The sequence below is a fragment of the Perissodus microlepis genome, chromosome 3 (assembly GCF_051167445.1).
Source record: "Perissodus microlepis isolate ML-2025 ecotype Zambia chromosome 3, ASM5116744v1, whole genome shotgun sequence".
Taxonomy (NCBI): Eukaryota; Metazoa; Chordata; class Actinopteri; order Cichliformes; family Cichlidae; genus Perissodus; species Perissodus microlepis.
Genome location: NC_140463.1, coordinates 3,020,988 through 3,048,254, shown reverse-complemented (window position 1 = coordinate 3,048,254; position 27,267 = coordinate 3,020,988). Strand labels below are relative to the sequence as shown.

At 41.4% G+C, this 27,267-nt stretch overlaps 2 protein-coding genes across 2 annotated transcripts; both read right to left on the bottom strand.

Moving 5' to 3' along the window:
- Nucleotides 1-240: 240 nt before the first annotated feature.
- LOC146389442 (putative C-type lectin domain family 20 member A) lies at nt 241-18,736 on the bottom strand. The gene is made up of 4 exons (XM_084914493.1): nt 17,480-18,736; nt 16,917-17,291; nt 15,356-15,685; nt 241-3,619 (listed from the first exon to the last, which is right to left on the bottom strand). The coding sequence occupies exons 1-4, from the start codon at nt 17,547-17,549 to the stop codon at nt 3,273-3,275; spliced, it is 1,122 nt and encodes a 373-aa protein (XP_084770619.1). The 5' UTR covers nt 17,550-18,736; the 3' UTR covers nt 241-3,272.
- A 106-nt stretch (nt 18,737-18,842) lies between these two features.
- LOC146389441 (H-2 class II histocompatibility antigen, E-S beta chain-like) lies at nt 18,843-26,929 on the bottom strand. Its single transcript, XM_084911633.1, has 6 exons — nt 24,792-26,929; nt 24,433-24,705; nt 20,751-20,964; nt 20,603-20,670; nt 20,393-20,518; nt 18,843-19,934 (listed from the first exon to the last, which is right to left on the bottom strand). The coding sequence occupies exons 1-6, from the start codon at nt 24,838-24,840 to the stop codon at nt 19,909-19,911; spliced, it is 756 nt and encodes a 251-aa protein (XP_084767759.1). The 5' UTR covers nt 24,841-26,929; the 3' UTR covers nt 18,843-19,908.
- Between the last annotated feature and the right edge of the window lie 338 nt (nt 26,930-27,267).

Sequence of the window (27,267 nt, the reverse complement as noted above, 5' to 3'; positions counted from 1 at the left end):
TACATCCTAGTTGAAGCTTGTGGATCATGCACGTCAATGATGCTTCAGCCTCAGAGGGTCATAACAGAGGGTCACGGTGACAGGTGGAGGATTTAGATTTAAACAGCAGATGCACTGCAACAGAAAACAAAGTTATCATAGAACTCTACTGGTATGCTATTCCTAACCACAGGCCCTGCACACAACATAAAGTACTGAAGCTCTGTTTCTTTCCATCTATCAGTTTCTGATTACTCTGATTACTCTGATTACTCCCTTGGCCTGTGGTTAAACTCGACTGGTGTGTAAGTTCCCAGTTCTTTCAACTTTACTGAAAGTTCCCCGACAGTCTGCCTGGACAGCCTAGCTGCAGGTACTTTGGCCTTCATCCACATGTTCACGAGTTTTCTTGTAACTCCAAGACAACATAAATGCATATAATCCAAGTTAAAGATTGTAATCATCTCAACTATACCAGCTACAGGAGACAATGTTTGATGTTGTATGTCTTCCATTTTTAATAATTGCTCCCACAGTTGATTTCTTCACACCAAGCTGCTTACCTATTGCAGATTCAGTCTTCCCAGCCTATGATGAAAATTACAGGCCTCTCTCATCTTTTAAATGGGAGAACTTGCACAATTGGTAGCTGACTAAATACTTTTTTGCCTCATTGTACATCTCTATCTTTCACCACACTAACCTGCAGTAAATCCTTTCCAGCTATAGCTTTCTTTCCAGCCAGTTCTCTACATTGCATGCCCAATAGCAATGCAGGGAATTGGCTACAGTGTTGGCTCGATTTCGTTGTAGACAATTCTTCCTTAGTGTCCTTTCCTATAAAATCCCTGGAGGTTTGGCAAGGCTAAGTTACCTCAAAACATGGCCTGTGCCTAAGAAAGCACATTCCCCATTTTGAAAGATGGGAAGGAAATCCTGTACTTCCTGAAATATAGATAGAGCAGCGCTCTGATAGGAGGATCCTTTGGTTAATGAAGATCTCAGAATTCCAAAAGGTGGATTTTGTTCATCTGGATGTAACATTTTCAGTGGAAGAAACATTTTGTCATTTCATCAGCGTGAAGAAATGTTCCTCCCACTGAAAATGCTCCAGATGACCAGAATCCACTTTTTGGGATTTACTCACCTGGATGATTGAGCATCAAGACAAGAGCTCAGAATGTTTCTTCAGCTCACGGCGTTTAAAGGCATCCTTTACTCACCTGAGGAGATTTGGTCCAGGTGTATCTGAGGTGTTAGAACAGCTGTGTTAAAGGATCAGAAATACAGAAAAGACCCACGAGAAGCAGAGACCTCAGTCTGACCCTGAAAACAGAAAACAAACAAAGGAAAAAACAAAGATGATGTTCCTCAGGACATCAAAGTGGACTGGAAACACCGAAATACGACGGTCCATGTGTATCAGAACAATGAACACCAGCATCTCTTACAGGACCAGGATCACAGAGACCACAGAGATGAATGAAGATCCTCTGAGAAATAAAGACTTCAGTCTGAAACTGAAAGACCCCCAACTTAGTGACCATGGTGGCTACACCTGCACCGTCTACAAGGGTGGATACATCCTGCTACAGAAAGTAGTGTTACTAAATATCACAGGTGAGAAAAATATTCTGATTCCCAGATGTGTAAACCTGTGTGTGGGTCCAGCTGTTTCCAGCTGAGTGAGAATAAAAGCTGCACAGCTGTTTGTGCAGCCTCACACGTCAACACACAACAGTTCAGCTCCAAGTCAGAGAAACACTGAAAACAGGATGAAGAGCTGCTGGTTACAAAGCAGAGGACATGATGGAGGATCAACCTCACTGATGTCTGTCTGTTTCATGTTCTGCTGTCAGTTCTGCAGGTGGAGATGGTGGAGGTGACCCAGGGGGAAAAGTCTGTCCTTCTGCCCTTCAGAATCAAAGACAACCTGCCTGTGGATGTCACTCTGCTGTGGAGATGTGAAAAAGGAACGGTCCACACGTATCAGAGAGGCCAGAGTCAGTCTCACATTCAAGGTCGGACTGAGATGAACAAAGATCCACTGAACACTAAAGACCTCAGTCTGACCCTGAAAGACCTCCACCTCACTGACAGTGGAGTCTACACCTGCACCGTCTACAACAAGGATGGACACATGCTGCTACAGAAATCAGTGACTCTCAGTGTCAGAGGTGAGTGTAACAGCTGTTTGTACACAGTAACTGAAAACAGGAGTGAAGATCAGGGAACTCAGAAGAGAACTATCAAAATAAAACAGGAAATGACCCAACAACAGTAACTGTAGATGATGGAGGATCACCATCACTGACATCTGTCTGTCTCATGTTCTCCTCTCGGTTCCTGAGGTTCAGATGATGGAGGAGACAGAGAGTGAGGAGTCTGACATGCTGCCACTTATAACCAAATCTGATATTTGTCAGGACGTCACAGTGGATTGGAGACTCACTGAACCTGAACAGATGAAGGTCGACGTGAATGAGAGTGGAAAAAATCAGCGAGATAAACAGGACCAGGTTTACAGAGGTCTGTCCTGCTGCTTTGTCCAGAATAAGTTACTTAACAAAGGAGTGAAGAGCTGCAGAGTAGCCTGACAACATCATTATATTTAATCAAGACTTTGACAAAAACATTTTACCAAAATGGTAAAAAACTGTTAACATAACTGGCGGCAGCTCTGATCACTGTTACTGATTGGTTCACACAGTCCTCATTTCATTGCATATCTTCATTTGTGGAAATGTCATGGAGCTACATGTTAGTTTCCTGGTTTTACCTTTAGGTGGCGCTGTTTGTATTTGTTCCTGTGAAAGCTGTAACAGCGACAGACTTGGTTAAATGAAGGTTTATTTGTCTTCATGAACAAACATGATCAGATTATAGAGCTCATATGGAGTCATGACACAAACATGGTTTTACCTGCTTTTAGTGATAGGCTTTGTAATTCAAGCTGAGGATACAATGGTGTGATACAAAGATTTACAGCACATGAAGCAGAAACATTAAAACCATCACCTTATCTGAACTAAATCAAAACAAATATCCTGCTACAGTTTAATAATGAACCAATCCAGCAACAATGAAGGAAGAAACCAAGATGTTCCTGACTCTGGTAAAGGAGAGGAAATGAAACACAGACTGCTCTCTGCAAATATCTAACCTGCAGGTAACAATCTGTTGGTCATTCTTCTCCCATTTCAAACCCAGAGACTGTAAACACTGAGCAGAAACACAGAGTTCACCCCAGAAAATCTACATGTGCAGCTAAGAAGTGACTTTAGGTTTAAACTTTAGTGTTTTATACAAATAAAATTAAATCTCTCATTTTTCCTCTGACTGACCCACTCGTGCTGCCCTCCTGTGGTCATGGCTGCAGACATGTCACAGTCTTCAGTCCTTCCCCCTGAAGCCCACCTCTCAAAGCACACTACATAATCAGTGACCCAAAGCCACAAACGTGCAGTGCAGGAGTACTGCAGTCCCAGCCACACGAAAGGAGTCGAGGCGTTTTTGGCTCTTTCCTGGACCCATCGCTGCTCCTCAGGGTTGCTGATTGAAACCAGGTCATGGTGTTTCTGTCTGCAGTAATTCAAGGCTTCCTCCCAGGTTTTGTTTTCCCTGATCAGAATCAGTTTATCTGACATAAAATCAGAGAAAACATGAAATCAGTTAAATCTGGACTTCAAGTCTCTGGATGTTTGGTCCAGTTTCACTGGAAGAACAAAAGAAAACATTTCAGTGATTCTTCAGACGAATCAGTCGCTCTACAGAGAAATCTCTGTTCCAACCATCAGCTAAACATCTTCACCTCTGACAGAAGTTCAACATACATGCAGAAATAAGTGGCTGCGGTTCCTTCTCCTTCATCGTAAGGAGGTAAGTGACGGACAAGGTAAGCGACTCATGTTGTAACTGACGTCAGACGCCGGAGATTTTGGCGGAAAATTAAAGCGAATGGTAGTTTAGATTTGAACAAATTCCTTTAAGCTTCAGTATTACCAAATACACTTATCAATTGTCTTATAACTAACAACATTTGTCTAAATCATCTCCAACACCCTGGAGAACAACGGGGAGAGTTTAGAGGCTCTCCAAGATTACATTGATCAGTGTTTCCAGGATCTCGTAATGAAGAAGGCCCAGACAACATCGCCAGCCGGCAAAGATATTGTCAAAATACTGGAGTCAATCGACCAACGATTGTCCAGTTTCGATGCAAGGCTGTCCTTGGTGGAGATTCTTCACCGGGAATTTAAATCCTTGCGAGAATCCCTGGAGTTCAGCCAGCAGCAGGTGGAAACGCTCGCTGCTGAAAATGCCACGCTAAGGGAGTCGGTGAAATGTCTCACAGACAATGTTACTCAGCTAAATAGAGAAAATAAAAAAATAAAAGAAACAGTTATTGATCTACAAGCTCGGAGCATGCGTGATAATCTGGTATTTTCTGGTATTCCAGAAGCTGCTGGAGAGGACGCGGAGACTACGGTGAAAAGCTTCATCAAAACCCACCTGAAGATAGGCAAACGGTTACGACCAATCATGGCTATGAGCATAAAAACAATTAGTTCATCCTTTACAAGAACAGATGCTACTTCAGGTGGAAAAGGACAAAAGGAAATTGTAAATTGGACATGGAAGAAAACAAGATCAACGGACTTTAAAATATGTCGATAAATGAATGTGCGATTGCTAAGGATCCCTTTCTTTTTTTGAGGTTAATAGTTTTAGAATAATTATGCATAATGCTCGACGACTCAGATAATAAATCATATGATATTGAAGTAGGTATTGACCCTGAAAGGAATGTGCTTAATACAATTAATGTCACATGTGAATATTATACAGAGGAGCAATTCAGGGATACGGTTGAAATAGTTAATACATTTTCATTAATTCATATTAATTGCAGAAGTCTTTATAGAAGTTTTGCTTCGATTAAAGATTTTCTGTATAGTTTGAGAGGCAGGTTTCAAATAATTGCTCTGTCTGAAACATGGTTAGATGAGAAGAGGGGGTTTCTGTATCGAAGGGTACGATTTATACTTTGTAAACAGAACTAAGAAGAAGGCAGGAGGGGTGGCACTTTTTGTTAATTGTGATTTGAAATGTAAAAAAGTTAAATATATGTCTGTGGCTATAGACGATTTAATGGAGTCTGTGACAGTGGAGTTGGACATAGAAAGAAGAAGTAATTGTAACGTGTATATATAGGAAACCGGGGTCACAGATTGAGTTATTTACAGAGGCAGTAGAAGACTTATTGAGTAAAGCTAAGGGAAATAAGACTGTATGTTTGTGTGGTGATTACAATATTGATCTTTGTAAAGAGGCAAATGATAAGGCTGCGTCAGATTTTGTTGAATTATTACTTGGTAAAGGATTTTATCCTTTAATTATAAAGCCGAGTAGATTAACAGATAAATCAGAAACACTAATTGATCATATTTTCATTAATAGGTTGGAGAGTAATATTATGAGTGGCCTCATCATAAATGATATAAGCGATCATCTACCAGTCTTTTTTACTTTTGATTTAAATATGAAAAGAAAGGAAGAAGTTGGTTTCGTGAGTCATAGAAGGTTAAGAAATAACGAGGCAATTAACAAGTTTAGACAAGATCTCATGGAAGTGGACTGGAAGGAGGTTTATGTTAATGAGGTCAACGTTGCATATGGAGCATTTTTAAATACTTACTTGGCCTTGTATGATAAACATTGTCCATTGGTATCATTTAAGTATAAGAAAAAGAATAAGAATATGAAACCTTGGATAACTAAGGGTCTTGCAAATGCGTGTAAAAAGAAAAATGATTTATATAGAGACTATATAACACAGAGAACTAAGAATGCGGAAATGAAATATAAAGTTTATAAAAATAAGATGGTATTAATATTGAGGAAAGCCAAGAAAGACTACTATAATAAACTTTTTCAGGAAAACAAGAATAATATTAAGGGCATTTGGAATATTTTTAAGGAGGTATTGGGTAACAAGAACACACCCTTAGATCGCCCTAATTATTTCATTAAGAATAATCAAGTTGTTGATGACAAGACTGAAGTAGCAATTGAATTCAATTCCTTTTTTGCAAATGTTGGACCCACTTTAGCAAATTTAATTAGAAAAAATGACGAAGCCTGGAAAGGAGAAAGGCGAGTGGTTAATTCTATATTCTTGGCTGATACTACCATAAAAGAAATAGTAGCAATTGTAGAAAACTTTAAAAATAAAAAATCTACTGACTGTGATGGTATAGACATGGTTGTAATTAAAAAGACTTTAGATTGTATAAGTATTCCTCTTTGCTATATTTTTAATCTTTCGTTACAATCAGGAGTATTTCCTGATCGAATGAAAGTGGCAAAAGTGATACCCTTATATAAATCAGGAGATAAGCATAGTTTTAACAATTATAGGCCAGTGTCTCTTTTGTCACAGTTTTCAAAAGTGCTTGAAAAACTCTTTGCGCAAAGACTTGATAGTTTTATTGAAAAATATCAACTAATAAATGAAAATCAATTTGGATTTCCTAAAAATAGATCAACGGCATTAGCATTGTTGACTTTCATTGACGATATTTCATCTGCAACCAATAATAATAAATACACAGTTGGGGTATTTGTTGATTTAAAAAAAGCTTTTGATACGTTACAACATTCTATTTTGATTTCTAAATTGTATAATTATGGTGTGAGAGGAGTGGCATTGAATTGGTTAAGGAGTTATTTAGAAAATAGGTTGCAATATGTACATTATCTCAGCAATACCTCTGAAAGATTGAAGATTGTATGTGGCGTTCCTCAAGGTTCTATTTTGGGACCTAAACTTTTTAATTTATATATTAATGATATCTGTGACGTATCAAAAAGGTTAAATTCTATTTTATTTACAGATGACACAAATTTGTATTGCTCTGGAGAGAATTTGAAAGATTTGGTTGAAATTATGACTTCTGAGATGTTAAGATTAAAAATATGGTTTGATGTAAATAAATTATCTTTGAATCTGATAAAAACGAAATTCATGATATTTGGCAATCGTGTAAAGGAGGAAGAAGTCATTATGTCCATTGATGAAGAATTGATTGATAGATTTACTGAATTTCGTTGTTTGGGTGTAATAGTAGATGAAAATTTGATGTGGAAATCACATATTGAGTATATTAGAAAGAAGATGGTTAAAAACATTTATATTTTGGGAAATGTAAGAGATTTATTAGACTATAAAACAATGCGCATTTTATATTTTTCATTGTTTTTCTCATATTTTAGTTACTGTATTGAAGTCTGGGGTAATACAAATGAGAATACTATAAAACCTCTAAACTTATTACAGAAGAAAGTGATACGAATGATTCATAATGTTAAATATAGAGAACATACAAATAAATTATTTATAAAATCGAAATTATTAAAATTAGGAGATTTAGTGAAATTACAGACACTATTAATTATGTTTAAGGCTAAAAATAATATTTTGCCCTTTAAGTTACAAAGAGTATTTTTATTGTGTTCAGGGGGAGAAGATAGCAGAAGGAAATTTTATTTTAAGCATCAGCTAGCTAGGACAACACAAAGATTAATGAGTCCAACGGTTAGGGGTATACGACTGTGGAACTCACTTCATTATAATTTAAAGAACTGTATAAATTTACATTGTTTTAAAAAGTGTTACATGCTTAAAACAATAACGCAATATGAAGAATGTGAATGAAATTGGAGTTCATTGAAAAAGGATCCATTATAGTTTTTTGTTTTATTTATTTAAATTTTATTTTTCTCCTTGTTACTATGTGGAGTGCTATATTCTGATTGTAAATTTGTATATTCTGATTGTAAATTTGTTGTTTAGTTTGGGTTAGGACCGGAGATAAATGTTAATGTTAGTTTGTTCCCTGATTTTTGGTGCCCACTTGTAATATAAATTGGATTGTAGATAGGGGGCAGGGTTTAATAAGAATATTTTCTTCTTCCTGCTCCTTTTCACACATGGTTGTAATGCTTTTTGATAGAAAGTGTGGTTGGTTTGTTTGAATTGTTGTACCAATTGTGAAATAAATAAATAAATGAAAATGAAATGAAATGAAAGCTGCCGGAGGACACGGTGAAGAACATCGTCTTCGATAGGGTACATCGCCTCGGCCCCATGCGGGCTGCGACCGGGAGACCACGTCCTATTGTGGCCAAATTCGGCCACTTCAAACAAAAGCAACATGTGAAAAGCCGCGGCAGGGAATTAAAAGGAACGGACTTCAGCGTGAACGACCAGTTCCCCAAAGAAATCCTGGAAAGACGCAGGGTCCTCTTCCCAATCCGACGCGGCTTCATCCAGAAGGGCTCCCGCGCTGTCATCGCTGTGGACCGGCTGTACGTGGACGGACAGCTCCACCGCGACCCCGGCATCACTCCGTGGCTGTATTAACTTCACACCAGATAAGAATCCGCTACACCCTTTCCCTATCCACTCACACTAACTTGCATTAACTTAACATTAACATCTGTTTAACTTACCAGCATCAAATCGCATCTTAAGTGTGATATGATAGCAGAATTAACACCGTCACTCTCCGTCAATGGTTTGATTGGAATGTTTCCGTTTTTGTTTTTTGTTTTTTTCTTCTCGTTTTTTTCTCTCTTTTCCCCCTCTTGTTTTTATGCTGCTCACCCTTGTCCTTGGTTTCTTTCTTTATTTCTTTCACTGCTTTGATCACCTGCTTCCACACTCATCCACAAACAACATCCTTTATTTCGACACATACGCACCGCACGATCACGCACAGTCATGCGCTCAACGGCAGCACATTTACATCAGTCAGACAGCACACACAGACCTACAGGATACACACACTTAAGTCAAGCGTACTCATATTAGTAAATATGCACACACATAGTCAGACTCAGGGAGCATCTCGCCACACATTCTTTCTCTCTCTCCTTCTCTTTGTTTATGAACAAGTGATGTATTCTCTCCACCTGTCTAAGCGACACACACAGCGTACACCCCTAGTTATACACAAACATCTATGGGTGCACTAAGATTCATTACATGGAATATAAATGGAGCTGGCTCCAGAGAAAAGAGGTTAAAAATATTTAACCAACTCAAAAAACTACAGGCAGATGTTGTCCTTTTACAAGAGACCCACAGACCTCTTAGAGGTTCAAATGAACGTAAAACACCTGAGTTTCCTAATGTGTTCTCAGCTTGTTATAATTCTAGACAAAGGGGAGTAGCAATTTTAATACATAAAAATATTAATTTCACAGTACTCGATACAGTTATAGATCCAGAGGGCAGATTCTTAATCATTAAACTATCTATACGTGATAAAAAGTATATATGGTCCAAATGTTGATGATCCCTCATTCTCTCACTTTTTTTCAGTGCACTCTCTGAACACTTAGATGGCACACTTGTTTTGGAGGTGACCTCAACCTTGGGCTAAATGAAGAAATGGATAGGCTCAATACAGCAGGAACTCAGCGTAATTTGCAGTCCACAAATATAATCAAACAGTATATGAGCGACTTTGGTCTTTGCGATGCATGGCGCTCCCTTCACCCCACCAGTAAGGAATATACTTTCTTCTCACATGTCCATCACTCCTACTCTCGTCTGGATTATTTTTTGGTCAGCAGCTCACTGCTGAGTGACATTTCAGACACTGAGATTCACCCTATAGCTGTCAGCGATCATGCTCCTGTATCTTTAACACTAATGCACAAGAATAATACTACGCCAAGTAAAAACTGGAGATTTAATACATCACTACTTAAACATGAAAAAAAAAAAAAAAAAAAGATGAAGACTTCTATAAAACGTTGTATTCACCACAAATAAACCCGTCTAAAAAGGAAATTGATCAGTTTTTGGACAACATAACTCTTCCAAAATTATTAGACACTCAAGCAATGGCACTGGATTCACCACTGACACCAGGTGAACTCCAGGAAGCCCTGATAAGTATGCCCAATAAATGGTAAATGGCCTGTATTTATATAGCGCTTTACTAGTCCCTAAGGACCCCAAAGTGCTTTACATATCCAGTCATCCACCCATTCACACACAGGTGATGGCAGCTACATTGTACCCACAGCCACCCTGGGGCGCACTGACAGAGGCGAGGCTGCCGGACACTGGCGCCACCGGGCCCTCTGACCACCACCAGTAGGCAACGGGTGAAGTGTCTTGCCCAAGGACACAACTACCGAGACTGTCCAAGCCGGGGCTCGAACTGGCAACCTTCTGAGGCAAGGCGAACTCCCAACTCTTGAGCCACGATCGCCCCAATAATAAGGCTCCAGGTCCAGACGGCTTTCCTGCAGAATTCTACAAAGAATTCTGGACGATTCTAGCACCAGTTTTTACAGAACGTTGTTGGAAATAAAAGAAAAGGGCAGACTTCCATCAAATATGAATTCTGCAAACATTAATCTCCTGCTAAAACCAGGCAAAGACCCTGTATATCCCTCAAGCTATCGTCCAATATCCCTTATAAATGTAGACCTTAAAATAATCTGCAAAGCTCTCTCAAAGAGACTGGAGAAAATAACCCCCCTCTTAATTCATCCTGACCAAACTGGTTTCATAAAAGGTAGGCACTCATCAACAAATACACATAGATTACTTAATTTGATAGACTACTCATACAGAAAAAACCTTGAAACTACAATATTTTCTTTAGATGCAGAAAAAGCGTTTGACAGAGTTAACTGGAAAATTCTATTTGCAACTTTACTTTTTGGATCCTCTTTCATTAACTGGTTAAAAATATTATATAATTCTCCAACAGCTTGTGTCAGAACAAATGACCAGACATCCTCCAGCTACTGTCTCCTGAGGGGCACCAGGCAGGGATGCCCACTCTCCCCTTCACTGTTTGCAATTTTTATTGAACCACTAGCAGCAGCAATTAGACAGGCTACAACAATTAACGGCATAAAATGTAAGAATGTAGAACATAAAATCAGCCTTTATGCGGATGATGTGTTACTCTTTCTCCAAAATTCACAAACCAATATCTCTGGGGTAATTGAATTGATAAATTCTTTTGCAAGAATATCAGATTACTCAATTAACTGGTCAAAATCTACAGTCCTTCCGATTAATTGCTCCTTCCATAATTCCTCTTCTACACCACTGCAATCGGGAAATATAAAATATTTAGGTATTGTTTCTCCCAAGCTTGCAGATCTAACTAAATTAAACCATATCCCACTTTTAAAGAAAGTAGAAGGCGATCTGGCTAGGTGGAAATGTCTACCCATATCACTCATGGGAAGGGTTGCCGCTATAAAAATGATGTTGCCAAAAATAAATTATTTATTCTCAGTGATCCCAACTAAACCGCCGCAAGATTGGTTCAGATCTCTAGATTCATGTATGTCCAAATTCCTTTGGAAAGATAAACCCCCACATATCAGCTTAAAAACACTACAAAAGACCAAGGATAATGGAGGATTAGAACTACCTAGCTTTCAGCACTACTTCTTAGCCAACAGGCTTCAGTTTATCTCAGGATGGCTAAAACATACCCTCTTAGATGAACCTTGGCTAGATGTAGAACAAGCACTTTGCAATAATCTAGAGATTTCAGATCTACCATTTATCAGCTCAAACATCCAACGACATGAATGCTTTAAAAGCATCAACATCAGCTCTTCTCTGACAGCATGGTGGGAGTTTCTAAAATTGACGGAGTCTTCATTAATCCCATGCAAACGTACACCTATCTGGAACAACCCTGACATATTACAAAACAATAATATGATAAACTTTTCAGATTGGAGTGGTAAAGGAATCAAATATTTAGAACATATACTAGAAGGAACAGAATTTATTTCATTTGACAGACTAGTTACACAATATGGGATCAACAAGAAAAGATTTTTAGAATATCAACAAATTAAATCCATAGTAAAAAAGAAATTTAAACCGGGTCAAGTTGAACTACAAACACCACCAAGTGTGGTTCAATTTCTTACTCTTAAAACCCCCAAATTACTATCCAAAATATACAGAATGCTTTCTAAAACAGATGAATCAATATCACTTCCTATTGCAAAATGGGAAGCGGATTTATCAGTTAACTTAGACCAAAACTTCTGGTCTCAGATTTGCTTAAAAACCTTTCATCTAATCAGAAATCCCAGTCTTCAATTAATTCAATACAAAATACTACATAGAGTGCAGTATACAGGTCATCGGATGTTCAAGATGGGCTTTACGTCTACCAACAACTGCTCACACTGTCAAACCAATTCACCGGACAATTATATCCACGCTCTTTGGTTCTGTCCACCAGTTCAGAAGTTTTGGCGCGAGATATGTGAAGACTTATCAAAGTGTCTGAAATGTAACATTCCAACTTCCCCCTTAGTGTGTTTGTTGGGCAGCTTAGATAATGTCACTACAGAAAAGAATATAGCCCATATGGTTTTCACTGCCCTATGCATAGCCAAGAAAACTGCCCTCATGAAGTGGAAAAATAAAAATAATCTTAATTCTAACCAATATAGAAATTATCTATTAGATTACATTAGTCTTGATACAGCCTCTGCCACCACATCAGATCAATTGCTCTGGGCTCCTTTGATCAGCTCCATCACCTAGTGGGGGTGGGGGGTCATAGTTTGGTCCCACCTTCGCTGTTGTGATTGGTGTGGGGGTAGGGACAGGCTTAGGGCGTCGGGGGGTTCCCCAGGAGCATCTTCCTTGGGGGGCTCAACCCGGGGTAGCGGTCATGGCCAATTAGGGACTCTGTTGACTCTTAGGTGACGGTTTCCTCGTGGCTGCGTGCAGCGGGGCCAGGGGAGGGTCTGTGCTGACGGACGTGGGTTACTGACCTGGTAGCCTGGCTGCCCCTGGGTGGGTCCAGGACGGGCGTGAGGTCCTGGGGGCGCTCCATCTCTGGGCTGGGGCCCTGGCTGGGCCTCGGGGGCTTGGGTCCTGGTTGGTATGTTGCTGGGGTTGTGGGCGGGTGGGTGTATGGGGCCTGGCAGGGTGCCGCCAGTGCATCGAGCCACCTGGGGGCCTCTTCAACTGGTGGGGGAGGTTGTCACACCTTGCAGGAGCTCTCCTCTCTTCAGGAACTCTCTCTGCAGGACGGGGAGATACAGGAGAGGTGGAGGAAGATCTCAGCCTGGGCATCTATTGTCTTGTGTAGTCTGGAAGATGAGTGGATGATGGGGTGGGTGCAGTTTTCTCTGTGGTGGGGTCAGGTGGACTGTCCCGGGCTCCGTGGGACCGGGCGGCGCTGGTGTTCTGGGCCCCTGTCCGGATGGGCCTGGGCCCCCTTTCCCTGGTGGGTCGCGGAGTATGGAGGTGCTTACTGGGGTCAGCGGGGGAGCTGGCCCCAGGGAGGGGTCACTTGCCCCTCCCTTCCTTCCCTCCCCATCTCCAGCTGCCTCCCTCTTCCCGCTCCACCACAATCACCCACACATGCAGGGCCTTGGGGTAAAGGTGTGTCACCAGGGTGCAGGGGAGGCATCCCCCCCCCTCTGTCCCCTTCTGGCTGCCTGTGCCTCAATTTTATCTCACAACTTAGACATTCACATTACTCACACTCTCATAACACATACATATAGGATCTTGGGGGTGGGCACGCTACACGGAATCCAAATTACCATCAGGGTGTACACCTCACCCCTGGCGTCGTTGCCCACCTCTCAATTTTAAATACACGTAGACATTGAGGGCTATCAGGAGGGGCTATGCGCTTACCTGCTGCTCTCTGGCAGGTAGCTCCATGCCCTCCTGGGTTTTAAATGCACCTTAGAACACACATGCATCAACACTACATATGAGCGGGCGGAGGGAGGTTTTGGAGTCTTCTCACACCCCCGTTCTCTGCGGCCTGCTGGAGCGGGGGGCCGGGAGGAGGAGTTGGCTGTCCGACTGGGGTCTGGAATGTGGGGCCTCCCTGCTGCTGCGGAGTCAGGGCGGTCTGCTTCTCCCCACCGCAGGGAAAAGGGTAACACCACCTGGGTCTGGGTGCAGTTTCCACCACCAGGGGCATGGGTACCTAGACCCGGTTCTTAGAATACGCTTGGGGAGTGTGATTGTGTGTACAGCGTCTCTTTATGTTTGTCTCCACGTTGGGTGAGTGTGGAGTAATTATATATGAGAGCATGAGGGTGGGAATGGATGTTTGTATCTGTGTGTGCCTGTATGTCTGTGTCTATATGTCAGGTTGGGTATCAGACGCCACCTCTCTGGGGACATCCCAGGCCCTCTAAGGTATGGAGGCCTATCTCCCCCACCACTTCCCCTCAGACATCGGTGCGTTGGTGGTTCTTTGTGTCCGGGGATGGGCACCCAGGTACACACCGGCTCACTTCTTGGTGGCTGCTTATCGGGGCCTGGAGCCTGGGGCTCGCTCGGGCCACTTCGGGGGTGGGGTGCCCTCGGCCTCTCGGTCACTCTGGCGCAGCTGGCTGCCGGCGGAGCTCACGGGCGCGTCACTGCAACCAGGGGGGGTTGCAGTGGCTTCTGCTCCGCGGCTGCTGAGTGACCCCTCATCTGGGACTCTCTTCAGCTCTTTCTGGGACAGTGGTGCAGCTGCCCCTCTGTTGGTCTTCCTTGGTCTCTTGTGTTCTGAGGGCCTCTGGATGTCTGGAGTCTTGATCTCCTCCATACCTGCTTCATGCCCTGGAGGACGGGGCTGTGGCTCCCCACACTCTCTAGCAGATCATTACATGAAGGAACCTTTTAAAAAAACAAGCGCGTCCATGCTCACAGGTGTACACACGGGTGCTCACACACACAAACTACACCCTTTTTGGCTCCTACCTCAAAGCACACTGTGCGCTGTCGATCTTACGTGCTGCACAATAATGTTTAATATTTAGTATTTACTGTTATATTCCCATATATCATCGTGATGTGTTTATTGTATTGCTCTCGTTTTCTTCAGCTTGTTTTCTTTTTTCTTTCTCAACAGGTGATCCAGGTGATTGATATATGTATTTTTTTTTTGTCTGCTTATTTAGTTGGTTTTTGTTTTTTTGCCCTTTATCCCCGTCCCTCTTCTCCACTGTTTTTTCCCCCTCTTCCTTTCTCCCTTTTCTTTTCCTCATTCAAGTCTGTCCCGTATCTAGCAAGTGAAAATAAAAAAATAAATAAAATAAACAATAAAAGGTGAATCAAATAGACCATTACGGCAAGGCTGGGATGGTCAATTTGGTAAAGTAAATCCGTTGGGCATCTTTTTTCGCCTTTAGACAATAATTCTGATGGCAAAACCAAACGGGACAGGCAAAAAAAAAAAAAAAAGAAGAAGTGGCTGAAGAAACATACTGACCTAAATCCTCTCAGTGAGTCCAGCAGTTCATCTATTGGACAAACAGCTGAGATAAATCTGTGTAAACTCACCATCATAGCAGAAGAAAGGCTTTCTTTGGTCACATCCAGCAGAGCTCCATCTTCCTGATCTCTCTAACAGAGTCGTGGCACATGTCCTGTTGTTTACGCCATCATTAAATGAGTCCATGTCCCAGTATCTGAAAGAGAAGTTACTCCCATCTGACCACCTCCAGCTGTCTCTGAACAGGCCGATCCACGAGGCTGTAGACTTCTGCAGCTTCTTAAACTCTTCACTGTATATCTGATCGAGTCCACTGGCCAGGTCAGTGTGATGCTGTCTGTAGTAGCTCTGAGCCTGAGTCCAGGTCACAGACGTCTCAATCAACAATGTTGTTTTTCATTGTTTCTGTCGAGTCAACAGAAAAACACAAAAACATCTTTATCAACTAATTTCTCTCATTCTTCAAACTGTCTCTTTCAGGAATAGAGATGGGTATCGTTTAGGTTTTATCCGATACCGGTGCCAAACCGGTACTTTTGAAACGGTGCCGGTGCTTAAACGGTGCTCAAACCGGTGCTCAAACCGGTGCTTAAAGAATGGAGAACACAAAATTGGTCCAAAAACCTCTCATGTTCAGCTGTTTTTTTGTAAAAAGATAACAATGTTAGCCTTTTCTGCAGCTATGGGGCATATATGGTATCACTCTTGGCTGGAAGCAGTGCTTAAACAATGGAAAAAACACAAACTTTGTCCAAAAACCTCTCATGTTTAACTGTTTTCCACTTTTTCTTTGGTCATTTTAGCCTTTTTGGCCAGGGTGAAGGGAGCATCTGCCATCAAACAAGAAGACAGCCGCATGTAGCTATGATGATGTTTGCTAGTTCACCTTACATGCATTAATGTAATAACGTGGTTAGCCCTACTCAACGTAAATTACACACGAACAACATTAAGCTACTCACGCAGAGAAGAAGGCGGCTGCTGCTGCATCATCATCCGTCATCATTTCTGCTACACTGGCAGGGCTAGGGGCCAGGACTCTATTCTTCGGGTTTTTGGGGGATGTTGCTCCGGGTCCGATAACTGGCAACCCACCCGCAGTAGATGTGCACGGTGTGAGGTCTCGCAGCAAGCTATCAAATACGGCGCATTTCTCGGCTTTTAAAAAAAACGCTATGCGTCGCCAGGTGTTTCATCGGATTTGAGGTGTTACCTCCTTTGACAGTATCACAGTATCAGCTTAAAGCACTTGTTGCTGCTGAGTTTGCATCTTTTGCTGTGAAGTACAGCCAGACTTTTGACCGCTTCGCCTTGGGCATTTTTAATCTGTAGCTCTGCTCTAAAAGAACGTACGTACCTGGACCCGCCTACTATCCTCGGAAACGTAAAATGATTGGCTAGAATCTAAAGTGTATCACAGCTCAGGAAAAAAAAGCACCGAAATAAAGCACCGAAATGTGCGCTGCTTTTCGGTCTGGTTACTACCGTTTATGTCAGAACCGGTGCCATCATGGCACCGGATACCGGTACCCATCCCTATTCAGGAACATACAATATAACACAGATTATAAACTACATTATAACATTATTAAATATTGTATTATCATATTACTGTTCACATATTCTCACCGTTATAGCAGATGAACTGCAATGTGTAAGTACATGGGAAATCTATCCACGCCATGCTTGTCATTACACAGTTCTCAGGGTATTTTACATCATTTGGCTCTCCAGCTCTCCAACAGCTCTTATTTTCAGTGTATTCCTCCCCCGGCAGAGACCAGTGCCACCTCCTGTTGTCTCTTCCTGGCTCGCTGTACAGTCCAATCCAGGCTTCTGTTTGACTCTGTGCAGAGTCTTGAAGTCTTCTCATGTCTGTCAGGTCAAACACTTTGGCCAGGTCTGTGTAGCTCTCTCTGCAGTATGCCCGTGCTTCATCCCAGCTCATCTCTTCTTTAATAAAGTGGTACTCATACAGGTGACATGTGATGAAGACACACTGACCTAAAACAGAAGAAATACTGTTGAATATCTGCTGATACAAGCAGGAAACTCATGTTCCCATCAAACTGTCCAGTTTACAGGTGGATCCTTGATTTTCTCAGTAAGAGTTCATTTGTTTAATGAGTCCTGATCAAACTAAAGGATTTTAGGTGGAAACAATCAGGAGCCCTGGTAAAATGATCACTCACCCATCAGAAGAAGCAGAAACAGACTCCACTGCATCGTCGCTCTGTCACATGAAAATGACTTTTCTTTCATTTGGAGGAAACAATGAATCCAGCAGCTCTTCAGTGTTTGATGGACACGCAGCACTTTATATTAAACACAGATATCTAGTTTATCACACACTGCTGTAAGAAATATATGATTGTTCTTAATAAATGATCATCTGTTTAAAATTGTCCATGAAGAAAGAAGCAATAGTTCAAATGTGGTCCACACAGCACCTCTGTACACAAACATGAAATGAGCCTGCAGGTTTGAAACTTACATCTGGTTCTTCTCTGGTGTTCATGCAGACAGCTCTGCAGTAAATAATTATCTGTACTAACACACACGCTCTGTGTACTCAGTATTTGAATATGAACATACAGACTGTCCTCCTGACATAACGATCCAGTGTAGATATGAGTTCTAAAGGGACTCATTTACATTAAGCTCTGGAAAAATGACAGAAACATCAAACACTGGACTGTCCAAGAAGCAGAAAGAGGAAGTTACCTTCTAATATCTAAATATGACTTCCTTGTTTGTTTGGTGGTGCAGGTGCAGGGGAGGGCTGTGACAGCAGAGGTACGCATGGACATATATACCTTTATAGGATATATACCTGTTTGATGGACACAAACGTTGTCCATGAAGACAAAAGCAATAGTTCAAATGTGGTCCACACAGCACCTCTGTACCCACAACATGAAATGAGCCTGCAGGTTTGAATCTGGTTCTTCTCTGGTGTTCATGCAGACAGCTCTGCAGTAAATAACCATCTGTACTAACACACACGCTCTTTGTACTCAGCATTTCAATATTAAAATACAGAGTTTTCCCCCCTGACTCAAAGACACAGTGTAGATATGAGTTATGAAAGGACTTGTTTACATTAAGCTCTGGAAAGAAGAAACACTGGACTGTCCAACAAGCAGAAAGAGGAAGTTTCTAATATCCAAATATAACAGCAGAGGTGCACCTGAACAAGTCTCCACTCTGTGACAGAGACATGAATATGAGTCTGTTGATTTTTGAGAATATAAACATAACGCTGCCTGTACTGATGAATATCGCTGGATCGCTCTGACGCTGACATGATCTTAAAAACCTGTCAAAGACTTTTGTGTGCACTGATGCAGCAGTCACATGTTCAAGCTGAATAATTACGCACACCCCACTTTTCAGTTATTTATTTGTAAAAAATGTTTGGAATCATGTATGATTTTCGTTCCACTTCTCACGTGTTCACCACTTTGTGTTGGTTTTTCAGGTGGAATTCCAATAACATTGATTCATGTTTGTGGCTGTAATGTGACAAAATGTGGGAAAGTTCAAGGGGCCGAATACTTTTGCAAGCCACTGTAGCTCTTTTCATTTTTATTATTTTGCTGACCAGACTATATACAGACATTTAGAAAGAAACAAAACAGACAGTTTTTTCAGCTTTAAACTTAAGTGGAAACTGATATTGAACATGAATAAAATGTAACACAACATCAACTTTAAATATGAAATATAAAAAATATGTATAAAAAGGTTTTTCAGCCTGGGCCACACTGGAGTTTTTAAATCTCCTGGTCTTTTTTTGTGCGTTGCCACTTCTCCATTCTTGCCTCTCTGCTCCGTGCATCATCATCAATCAATCATCAATTCTTATCTGTGATTGGACTGTTGTTGCTCGTGCTTTCTAATGATGCACAGTAAAGTTTAGTAAAGCTTGTCTTTGAAATGTCTCTCTAGCCCAGTTGGTGGAGGAGCTACGGCATTGCAAAACACTGACGGTAAAACCTAAGCAGAGTTCAGACAGCAGTAGCCTGTGAACACTTTGTGCTACCGTAATACACCAAATATCCCGTAAAGAACAGCTTCTCATCTTTTCAAAGCAGATATGAGTCCTGAAGGATGATATGCTCCAATCCAGAAATCTCTATGACAGCGGTCCCCAACCTTTTTTGCGCCACGGACCGGTTTATGCCTGACAATGTTTTCACGGACCAGCCTTTAAGGTGTCGCAAATAAACACCACAAAAGAAAATTAGTACCACTAACGAAAAAAGAAGATTTATTCATAACACGCGTTTAAAGACCCACGAAAACCGAGTTAACGACAAAAACAAAAATAACACTAAAAACCGATAAAAACCCTGAAAACCATACATTTTACACCCGAACCTCAACTCTCACAGCCCGGCACCAAACGACTCGGGGTTGGGGGACCGCTGCTCTACAAGATATTAAGCACAGATGGTAAACTGCAGTCAGACCCTGAATACATTTTCTTCTTTTGGCACAGATATTGTTTCAGTTATTCACTGGTGAGCTGACATATTGGCTACACCGTCATCAGTCTGCTAAACACAGGAAGCAGCTGACTTTAAAACATCAGAGAAAACCAGGACCAGGAACAGCTTCAGTTTGTGGGAACCAGGATACGACCTGGAGAAAGAAGAAGAGATGAGGACACAGTCACCAACAAACTCTGAAAGCACTTCATGCAAGCTGATTTTAAACTGAGCAATACTGATGATTCAGAAAAGTTTCATGTTTTAGGGATTGGACAAGGACCAAGAGTTCTCTGAAACCAGTAGAAAACCTGCCTTTGAATGCAGCCAAAAACTAACACTTGTCTGAAAATGTACAGTATTGTTCTAGAAATTTGTGAAACTGGCCCTAACCTGCCCAAAAGTGTCAATTTTAAAACATCAATATATTACTGATGTAAATACTGATGTAAACCTGATCCAAACCAGTTTTAGACCCATCGTATGTGGTTTGAGATTTTGTATCTCTGAACGGTTTCAGTCTGGTCTGAACTGGTTTCTGGTCTGAACTGGTTTCTGGTCTGAACTGGTTTCTGGTATGAACTGGTCTGTGAGTGAGAGTGGTTCTCTGACCTCGAGCTCTCTGTCTGTAGTAGATGAACCCAGCCAGAGACAAGATCAGACAGAGGAGCAGTCCTGAGGCGCCGACGGCAAGCTTGTCCCTCTCTGTCTTAGGCATGAATGAGGATGAGGAGGGATCTGAGTCACACAGGTGAGAGTCAGACAGGTGGACAGACAGACAGGTATGTACAGGTGTGTAGATACAAGAAGACAGGTATTTACCCCAGTTAGTGATCAGAGGTTTCTCCAGGCTGGCGTGCTCCACCACACAGGAGATTTTCTCTCCAGACCTTCGACACAAACATTAGTGACTCTCAGATCTGGACTTTAAATGTTTAAACTTTAGCACTATTATTATCATGATGCTCACCTGGGTGCGTACTCCAGGTAGCAGTGGGTCTGGTAGTACCAATCCCCATCCTCCATCTCCTCAGTGGAAGTGACATCAGAGGTGACTTCCTGTCCGTCTCTGTGCCAGCTCACTTTGATCTTACTGGGAAAGAAGTCATAGACACTGCAGACCAACATGGCAGGATGGTGACTGGAGAGAGGCGTCGTGGAGTGAAGTTTGACAGTGGGCGGAGCTGCAAGACATTATTAGTTTGTATTATCATTAATGTTCTATGTATAATTTGAATGCATTTATTTAAAAGGCACAGTGCATATTAATAGTGCAGGTGGAGTGCTGCTGACTTCGACTGAGGACATTGTCAAGCAGTGGAAGGAATACTTCGAGGACCTCCATAATCCCACTGACATGTCTTCCGTGGAGGAAGCAGAGCCTGGCGACGAGGGGGAAGACCCACCAATGTCCAGTGAGTCAAGTCACTAAGGCAGTTAAACAACTCCTTGGTGACAGAGCCCCTGTGTTCAGCCTGAGTTCCTGAAGACTCTGAATGTTTTAGGGATGTTTTGGTTGTGTTTGGGGGTGGTACCTCTGGATTGGTTCCCATCTTTAAGAAGGGGGACCGGAGGATGTCTTACAACTATAGGGGGATCACACTACTCAGCCTCCCTGGGAAGGTCTATGCCAGGGTGCTGGAAAGGACAGTCCGTCCGTTATACATGGAACACTGGACCAGCTCTTCATCCTCTTAAGGATACTCAAGGGTGCATTGAGGGAGTTTGCCCAACCAGGCAGGAGGTCAGGAGGAGGTGGCCTCCAGCTCGCACTGGAATGGTTCACAGCCGAGTGTGAAGCGGTGGGAATGAGAATCAGCGCCTCCAAATCTGCAGCCATTCTCCTCAGATCGGTCCATTCTCCTCAGAAAAAGAATGGAGTGCCCACTCCAGGTTGGGGACGAGTCCTTGCCACAAGTGGAGGAGTTGAAGTATCTTGGGGTCTTGTTCACGAGTGACAGGAGATTGACAAACAGATTGGACAGCTGAGTGTAAAAGCAGGGCTCTCGATCTACGTCGATCTACTTCCCCACCCTCACCCGTGTTCACCAGCTGTGGGTAGTGACCGAAAGAGCGAGATCTGAATAAGATCCCACCAGGAGGAGGCCCAAAGGCAGACCCACGACCAGTGTTGGGTAAGTTACTTTAAAAAAGTAATTAATTACTAATTACTAATTACTTAGTCAATATTGTATTTAAAATACTTATCTAATTACTGTGTCAGAAAAGTAACTTAATTACTAAATAAGTAATTTAACTAAATACTTCTTAAAATCCCTATAAACCTTGAGTGGGCAAACAATAGAAATTAAACTCTTTAATAATACATTTTTTTAAAGACGGAGACTCTACAGCAGCGGTAGCATCTCTTCCACAGTGTAGCCTGCAGTCATTTTTTTAAGCTCACCTTCAGACGCTTTCTGTGCTGCTGAAGTAAAATCAAGTTTTGCTGCTTAGCAGGAGTTGCTGCGGTGTTATCCATGGGTGATGAACAAGGATCACTCAGAAGTGTTCGTCTATGCTCTGTGTCAGGCGCTTTAGTAGATTACTCGTGCTATTAACAGCAGCCGATAGTTTTTACATATTACTGTAATGTTCTTGTCTGCTTGTTTCAGAAAAGTGAAGAGACGGGAATATGTCCATTTCATAAAACAGCCACACGCTTCAGCCGAGTGCGACATTTTCTGCTTTAGAATACGACTGTGCAGCAAACTGGCGTGAAATGACGCGCACCTGCACTACAGCGATGTTAAAGCGGCAGAGTTTACTTCTACGTTTAGAAGACAAATTATTGAAATTAAATAATGATATTCAGCGAGTTTAATTATTTTACAATGTAACGCAAGTACATTGTAAGTAACTGTAATTAAAATACCTAAAAATGAATAGTAATTAGTTACTCTACTTTTTCAGTGGAAAAGTAATTTAATTACAGTAACACATTACTTAGTAACGCATTACACCCAACACTGCCCACGACACACTGGAGAGATTATATCTCTCGGAAATCCAAAATCTGCTGTGGTGACAGCACAGAATGAAAGCTGCTGCTGGTTGTTGTAGTCAAAGTTATATATATTTGATAGATACGTTTATTTGATTTACAATATGTTTAGATTTAAAAATTTTAACAAAATTAAAGTCAAAACTCTGCGCTTCTGATTAATGAAAGTTTTACATTATCATTCTAGGTGGTGGTTGCTAGGCGACAGGACCTGAACTGGAAGAGCTGATCGTGTAAATCTGTGGGCTACAAACAACGGTGGAGGAGCTTGTGATCGAGGCAGTGAGCGAGGCCCTGATGGAAGGTCACTTTGATCAGACTGTACCATCCAGGGCCTGCAGGGGGCGCTTTGCCTGTTTAATTAATCATATTTGTAACCAGTCACACACAGATGGGTCAGATAAGAGCTGCAGCCTGATGGAGGAAACTTCTCACACGTTTCTTTCTCTGAGGTTGCACCGTCTCACTCCAGAGAGGAAGTTACTGTTGTAAACAGCCTGCTCGTGTGGTTCAACATTCATGCTGTGTTTAGGTGCACTCGTAGATCTAACCATCTATAACCCAAAAGCAGAACACACAGGATGACTTCGCACTATCAGACAGCTTCCCCTGCACTCTTTGTTTCTGATGTTACACAATCACAGGTTGTGTGTGTTTACATTTCACTGATCAGTCAGGTCAGCCTGTCAGCACAGCAGCTGTTTCAGCATTTTAGCTCACTTTACTGCAAAGATGCTGTAGAGCAGCGGTCCCCAACCCCCGGGCCTCGGACGGGTACCAGTCCGTGAGTCATTTAGTACCGGGCCGCGAGAGTTGAGGCTCAGGTGTGAAATGTATGGTTTTCAGGGTTTTTATCGGTTTTCAGCGTTATTTTGTTATCGTTTTTATCGTTAACCCGGTTTTCCTGGGTCTTTTCACGTGTGTTATGAATAAATCTTCTTTTTTCAGTACCGGTACTAGTTTTATTTTGTTGTATTTATCCGCGACACCTTAAAGGCCGGTCCGTGAAAATATTGTCGGGCATAAACCGGTTCGTGGCGCAAAAAAGGTTGGAGACCGCTGCTGTAGAGAGTGAAACACACACAGATTAAATAACAGCAGTCACATTTATATGTGTGTGTTATGATGATAACTTTATAAGTGTTGCCTCATATTGAATAACTCCACTGTTACACTGAGTCATAGATCTGAGCTGTAAATGTTTGCAGGTGTGAAGCTGCTAAACAAGCTGTGAAGGTCACAATCAATAAATAAACTGCAGACATCTGTGCTTCATATTTATCATATTTAAAATAAATGAACTAGAAGAAAAGAAGGAAATAATTAACCTGTCAGGCTCCTTCATGCTGTTAAAATATGTATATGGAAATATTAAAAAACAATTGTGGATGATTTTTCAGCTCAAAGAGTATAAAAAAAAATAATATCATAATCAGTTTGTTATGAGTAACAGCTGCAGTTTGCCTGTGTCACCAGCAGGGGGCGCCGCAGGTTAGATTCGTTCTCTGGCGTTTTATGTTCCGTGATCGATGATTTATTAAAGTTATTAATCATCAAAATTAGCTGCAGCTGTGAGTCCATCATAAATGATTCAGAGTGAGGTCAACAGGAACACCTGATGATGTCACACAGACCACCGCACGCTCACCTGATTTAGACATAAGGTTGTGGTATCTAACATCAATGTTTGGTTTGCAGTACGTCCCCTTCAGAGCCGTCATAGTAGCCAGCCTTGCAGGAATATTGTTCCAGGCCTCTGCGGTCTTCACTCCAAAGTCAGTGAATCCAACAAACGTCCCCACATTGCTGTCAAACCTGATGATCTCTATCATGTTGTAATAGTAAGAGTCGGTGAACTGGATGTCCTTCAGCTCAGTGGAGTTAAAGTCACAGCGAGACAGTCTGTAAGTCATGAATCCATCTGAGAACAAACAGAACATCAGACTGAGGGCGAATCATGTCATTGATCAGTGTATTAGTGATCACTGGTGAGCGTATTGATGATACCTGCTGTGCTGAGGCTGATGAAGAGGAGGCAGAGGAAGGATGAAGCCATGTTTCTAAGTTCTCCAGACAAACTGACTCAGTCTGACGGAGAGCTGCTCGAAAAACAGGAAGTCAGGTCACATGACCACAGCATCATCTGTTACTGTGGGATCAGCTCATAGTTCACACCCTTCATCACCACGTGTGTTTCTGTTAAAGTCCATTAAAGCTCTGAAAGCAGAGCAAACTGAAAACCTGCTTTCATTTACATTTCAGTCACAGTCTGCAGTCATGGAAACATATTTGTGTATAATAATTATCTGCACCAAACACTGATGTCAGACCTGCTGTAACAATGATAAGAACCTGTAACAGTGACAGTGATCAGATTTACAATCAGCTCTGTGGGTGTGTGGGACTCGTGTCTGGCTGATGTTCCTGCGTGGACGCCACAGTGTGATGTCATCATGGAGAGATCTTCAGAGCAGCTGGATCACATTTCACTGTTACATTAACATTACACTCAATCTGCATTTAAATATTCAGAAATTCAGATTCACATTTATAAACCATTAACAGTCAGACTGCAGCAGATGAACTTCAGCTCATATTAAATTATTACTATGTTGTATTCACAGGTGGAAAGTAACGAATTACATTTACTTGCGTTACTGTAATTGAGTAGTTTTTTGTGTATTTGTACTTTTTAAAGTAATTTTTCAAGTCTGTAATTTTACTTTTACTTAAGTATATTTTTTAAAAAGTATTGTAGTTCGCTACGTTTTCAATCACACCCGTTACTGAGTAAATTAAAAATAAAAAAAAACATTGCGCTTCGGAAATACTGCAGGGAATGATGGGTAGTAGAACAAATTGGCGCTAAGGTCACGTTAAAGATGGAGTCTGACGTCGGTGTTACGGATCCAGTGAAAAAAGAAGCCCCGTCGAATTCTGCTGACCCTGAACTCGAAGAAACAGATGTGAACCCCTGGCCGTATTTAAGGGACCATTTCGGCTTCAAGTGCAAGAAAGGCAACAGCTTTATTATGCAGTGTAAGCTGTGTTTGCCCAGAGAGACCGAGTTAGCAGCTTTTAAAAATTCCACATCAAACCTGCGCAAGCATGTAGAGGTAAGTTAAATACAACTCGTACTGTTATGGTAGCAAAGAGGCTGTGTTCAAATTAATCACATTACGTTAAGACATCTGTGAAGAACACAGATAACGTTGGTTGGTACTAGCAACTTGCTGTAATCGGGCACGTTGTTGTCCACGCAACTTACATTCTTTTTACTGGGTTGGTAAATTGCCAAAAGAAAATGTGTTTACCTACGTTTTTCCTGTTTGTTAATAATAATAATTTATTTTAAAAAATAGTTAAATTAAACACAGAAGCGGCTACTTTCTTACTTAACCCACATATGTTCACACTGCAGGCAAAAGAATAACAGAGCGCTCACTTACCTTAGATTAGTCAAAGACAGCTGACTTCTGTTACTTGTTAATTAGCACTTGCAACCTCCCGTTAACTAGCCTGTTACTGTCCAATAACAAAAAAACACGAGGTATATTGGTATAATTTACCAGCGGTAGCTATGTAATGCATTGATGTCTTATTAGGGACGTCAAAAAACTTTCTCTCAAACTTAACACTGGCCTGCCTGCCTCAGCTGCCTTCGAGCGTCTCTTTAGCTGTGCTGGACTACTGTTCACTGCAAAGTGAGCAAGGATGAACTCTACTAACTTTGAAAATCAACTGCTCCTCAAAATTAACAGGAAGTTCAGAGAGTAACACTCTAGGATGGACACAAAGGAACTTTAATCTAGAGGTACAGTAGGGCAGGGCCAAGTTTAAAAAATTAAAAAACATTTTTAAAGCAGCTGCCGTTCAGTTCAGTACTTGTTCTCTTATTTGACAGTTTAGAACACATTCTCATGTGAAAGAATGATATGGTTTTGTATTGAAAACACTGTGATACCTGACAGTTTGGTTGATTGGTTTGGTGACCATTATCCATTTTCATGTATAGACTTGCAGTTTAACTGCCACTGCACTTTAATTTGTAAAGTTTTTCTTTTCACTAAAAAAGAACTACTTGAGATTTATATCCCACTGTCTTTTTTTGCACTACTCAGAAGCGGCTGTCCTCCTGCTGACAGAAAAGTAACTATGTAACTTTTACTCTGAGTACATTTTAAATGAGCTACTTTTTACTTTTACTTGAGTACATTTTTAGACAGGTAATTTTACTTGTACTTGAGTAAAATTTCAGCAAAGTAATAGTACTTTTACTTGAGTAAAATATTTTAGTACTCTTTCCACCTCTGGTTGTATTATTGTAGAGTATTTACATTACAATATGAAGCTGCTTCAGCTGACTGTTGTTGTGATTTTGTGCTGTAGAAATTAAGCTGAATTAAATCATAATGAGATTTTATCCATATTCAGAGTAAATTTAAATACCAGATATTAAAACATGTTACAACAGGAATATAAA

Coding starts and splice junctions, on each gene's coding strand:
- LOC146389441 (XM_084911633.1), bottom strand. CDS start 24,840: ATGGCTTCATCCTTCCTCTGCCTCCTCTTCATCAGCCTCAGCACAGCA. Junction 24,706..24,791: donor CATCAGCCTCAGCACAGCAG/GTATCATCAATA, acceptor GTTTGTTCTCAG/ATGGATTCATGACTTACAGA. Junction 20,671..20,750: donor TACCTGGAGTACGCACCCAG/GTGAGCATCATG, acceptor TTTGTGTCGAAG/GTCTGGAGAGAAAATCTCCT.
- LOC146389442 (XM_084914493.1), bottom strand. CDS start 17,549: ATGAAAGAAAAGTCATTTTCATGTGACAGAGCGACGATGCAGTGGAGT. Junction 15,686..16,916: donor GCAGTTCATCTGCTATAACG/GTGAGAATATGT, acceptor GACAGAAACAAT/GAAAAACAACATTGTTGATT. Junction 3,620..15,355: donor GCCTTTCTTCTGCTATGATG/GTGAGTTTACAC, acceptor ATTTTATGTCAG/ATAAACTGATTCTGATCAGG.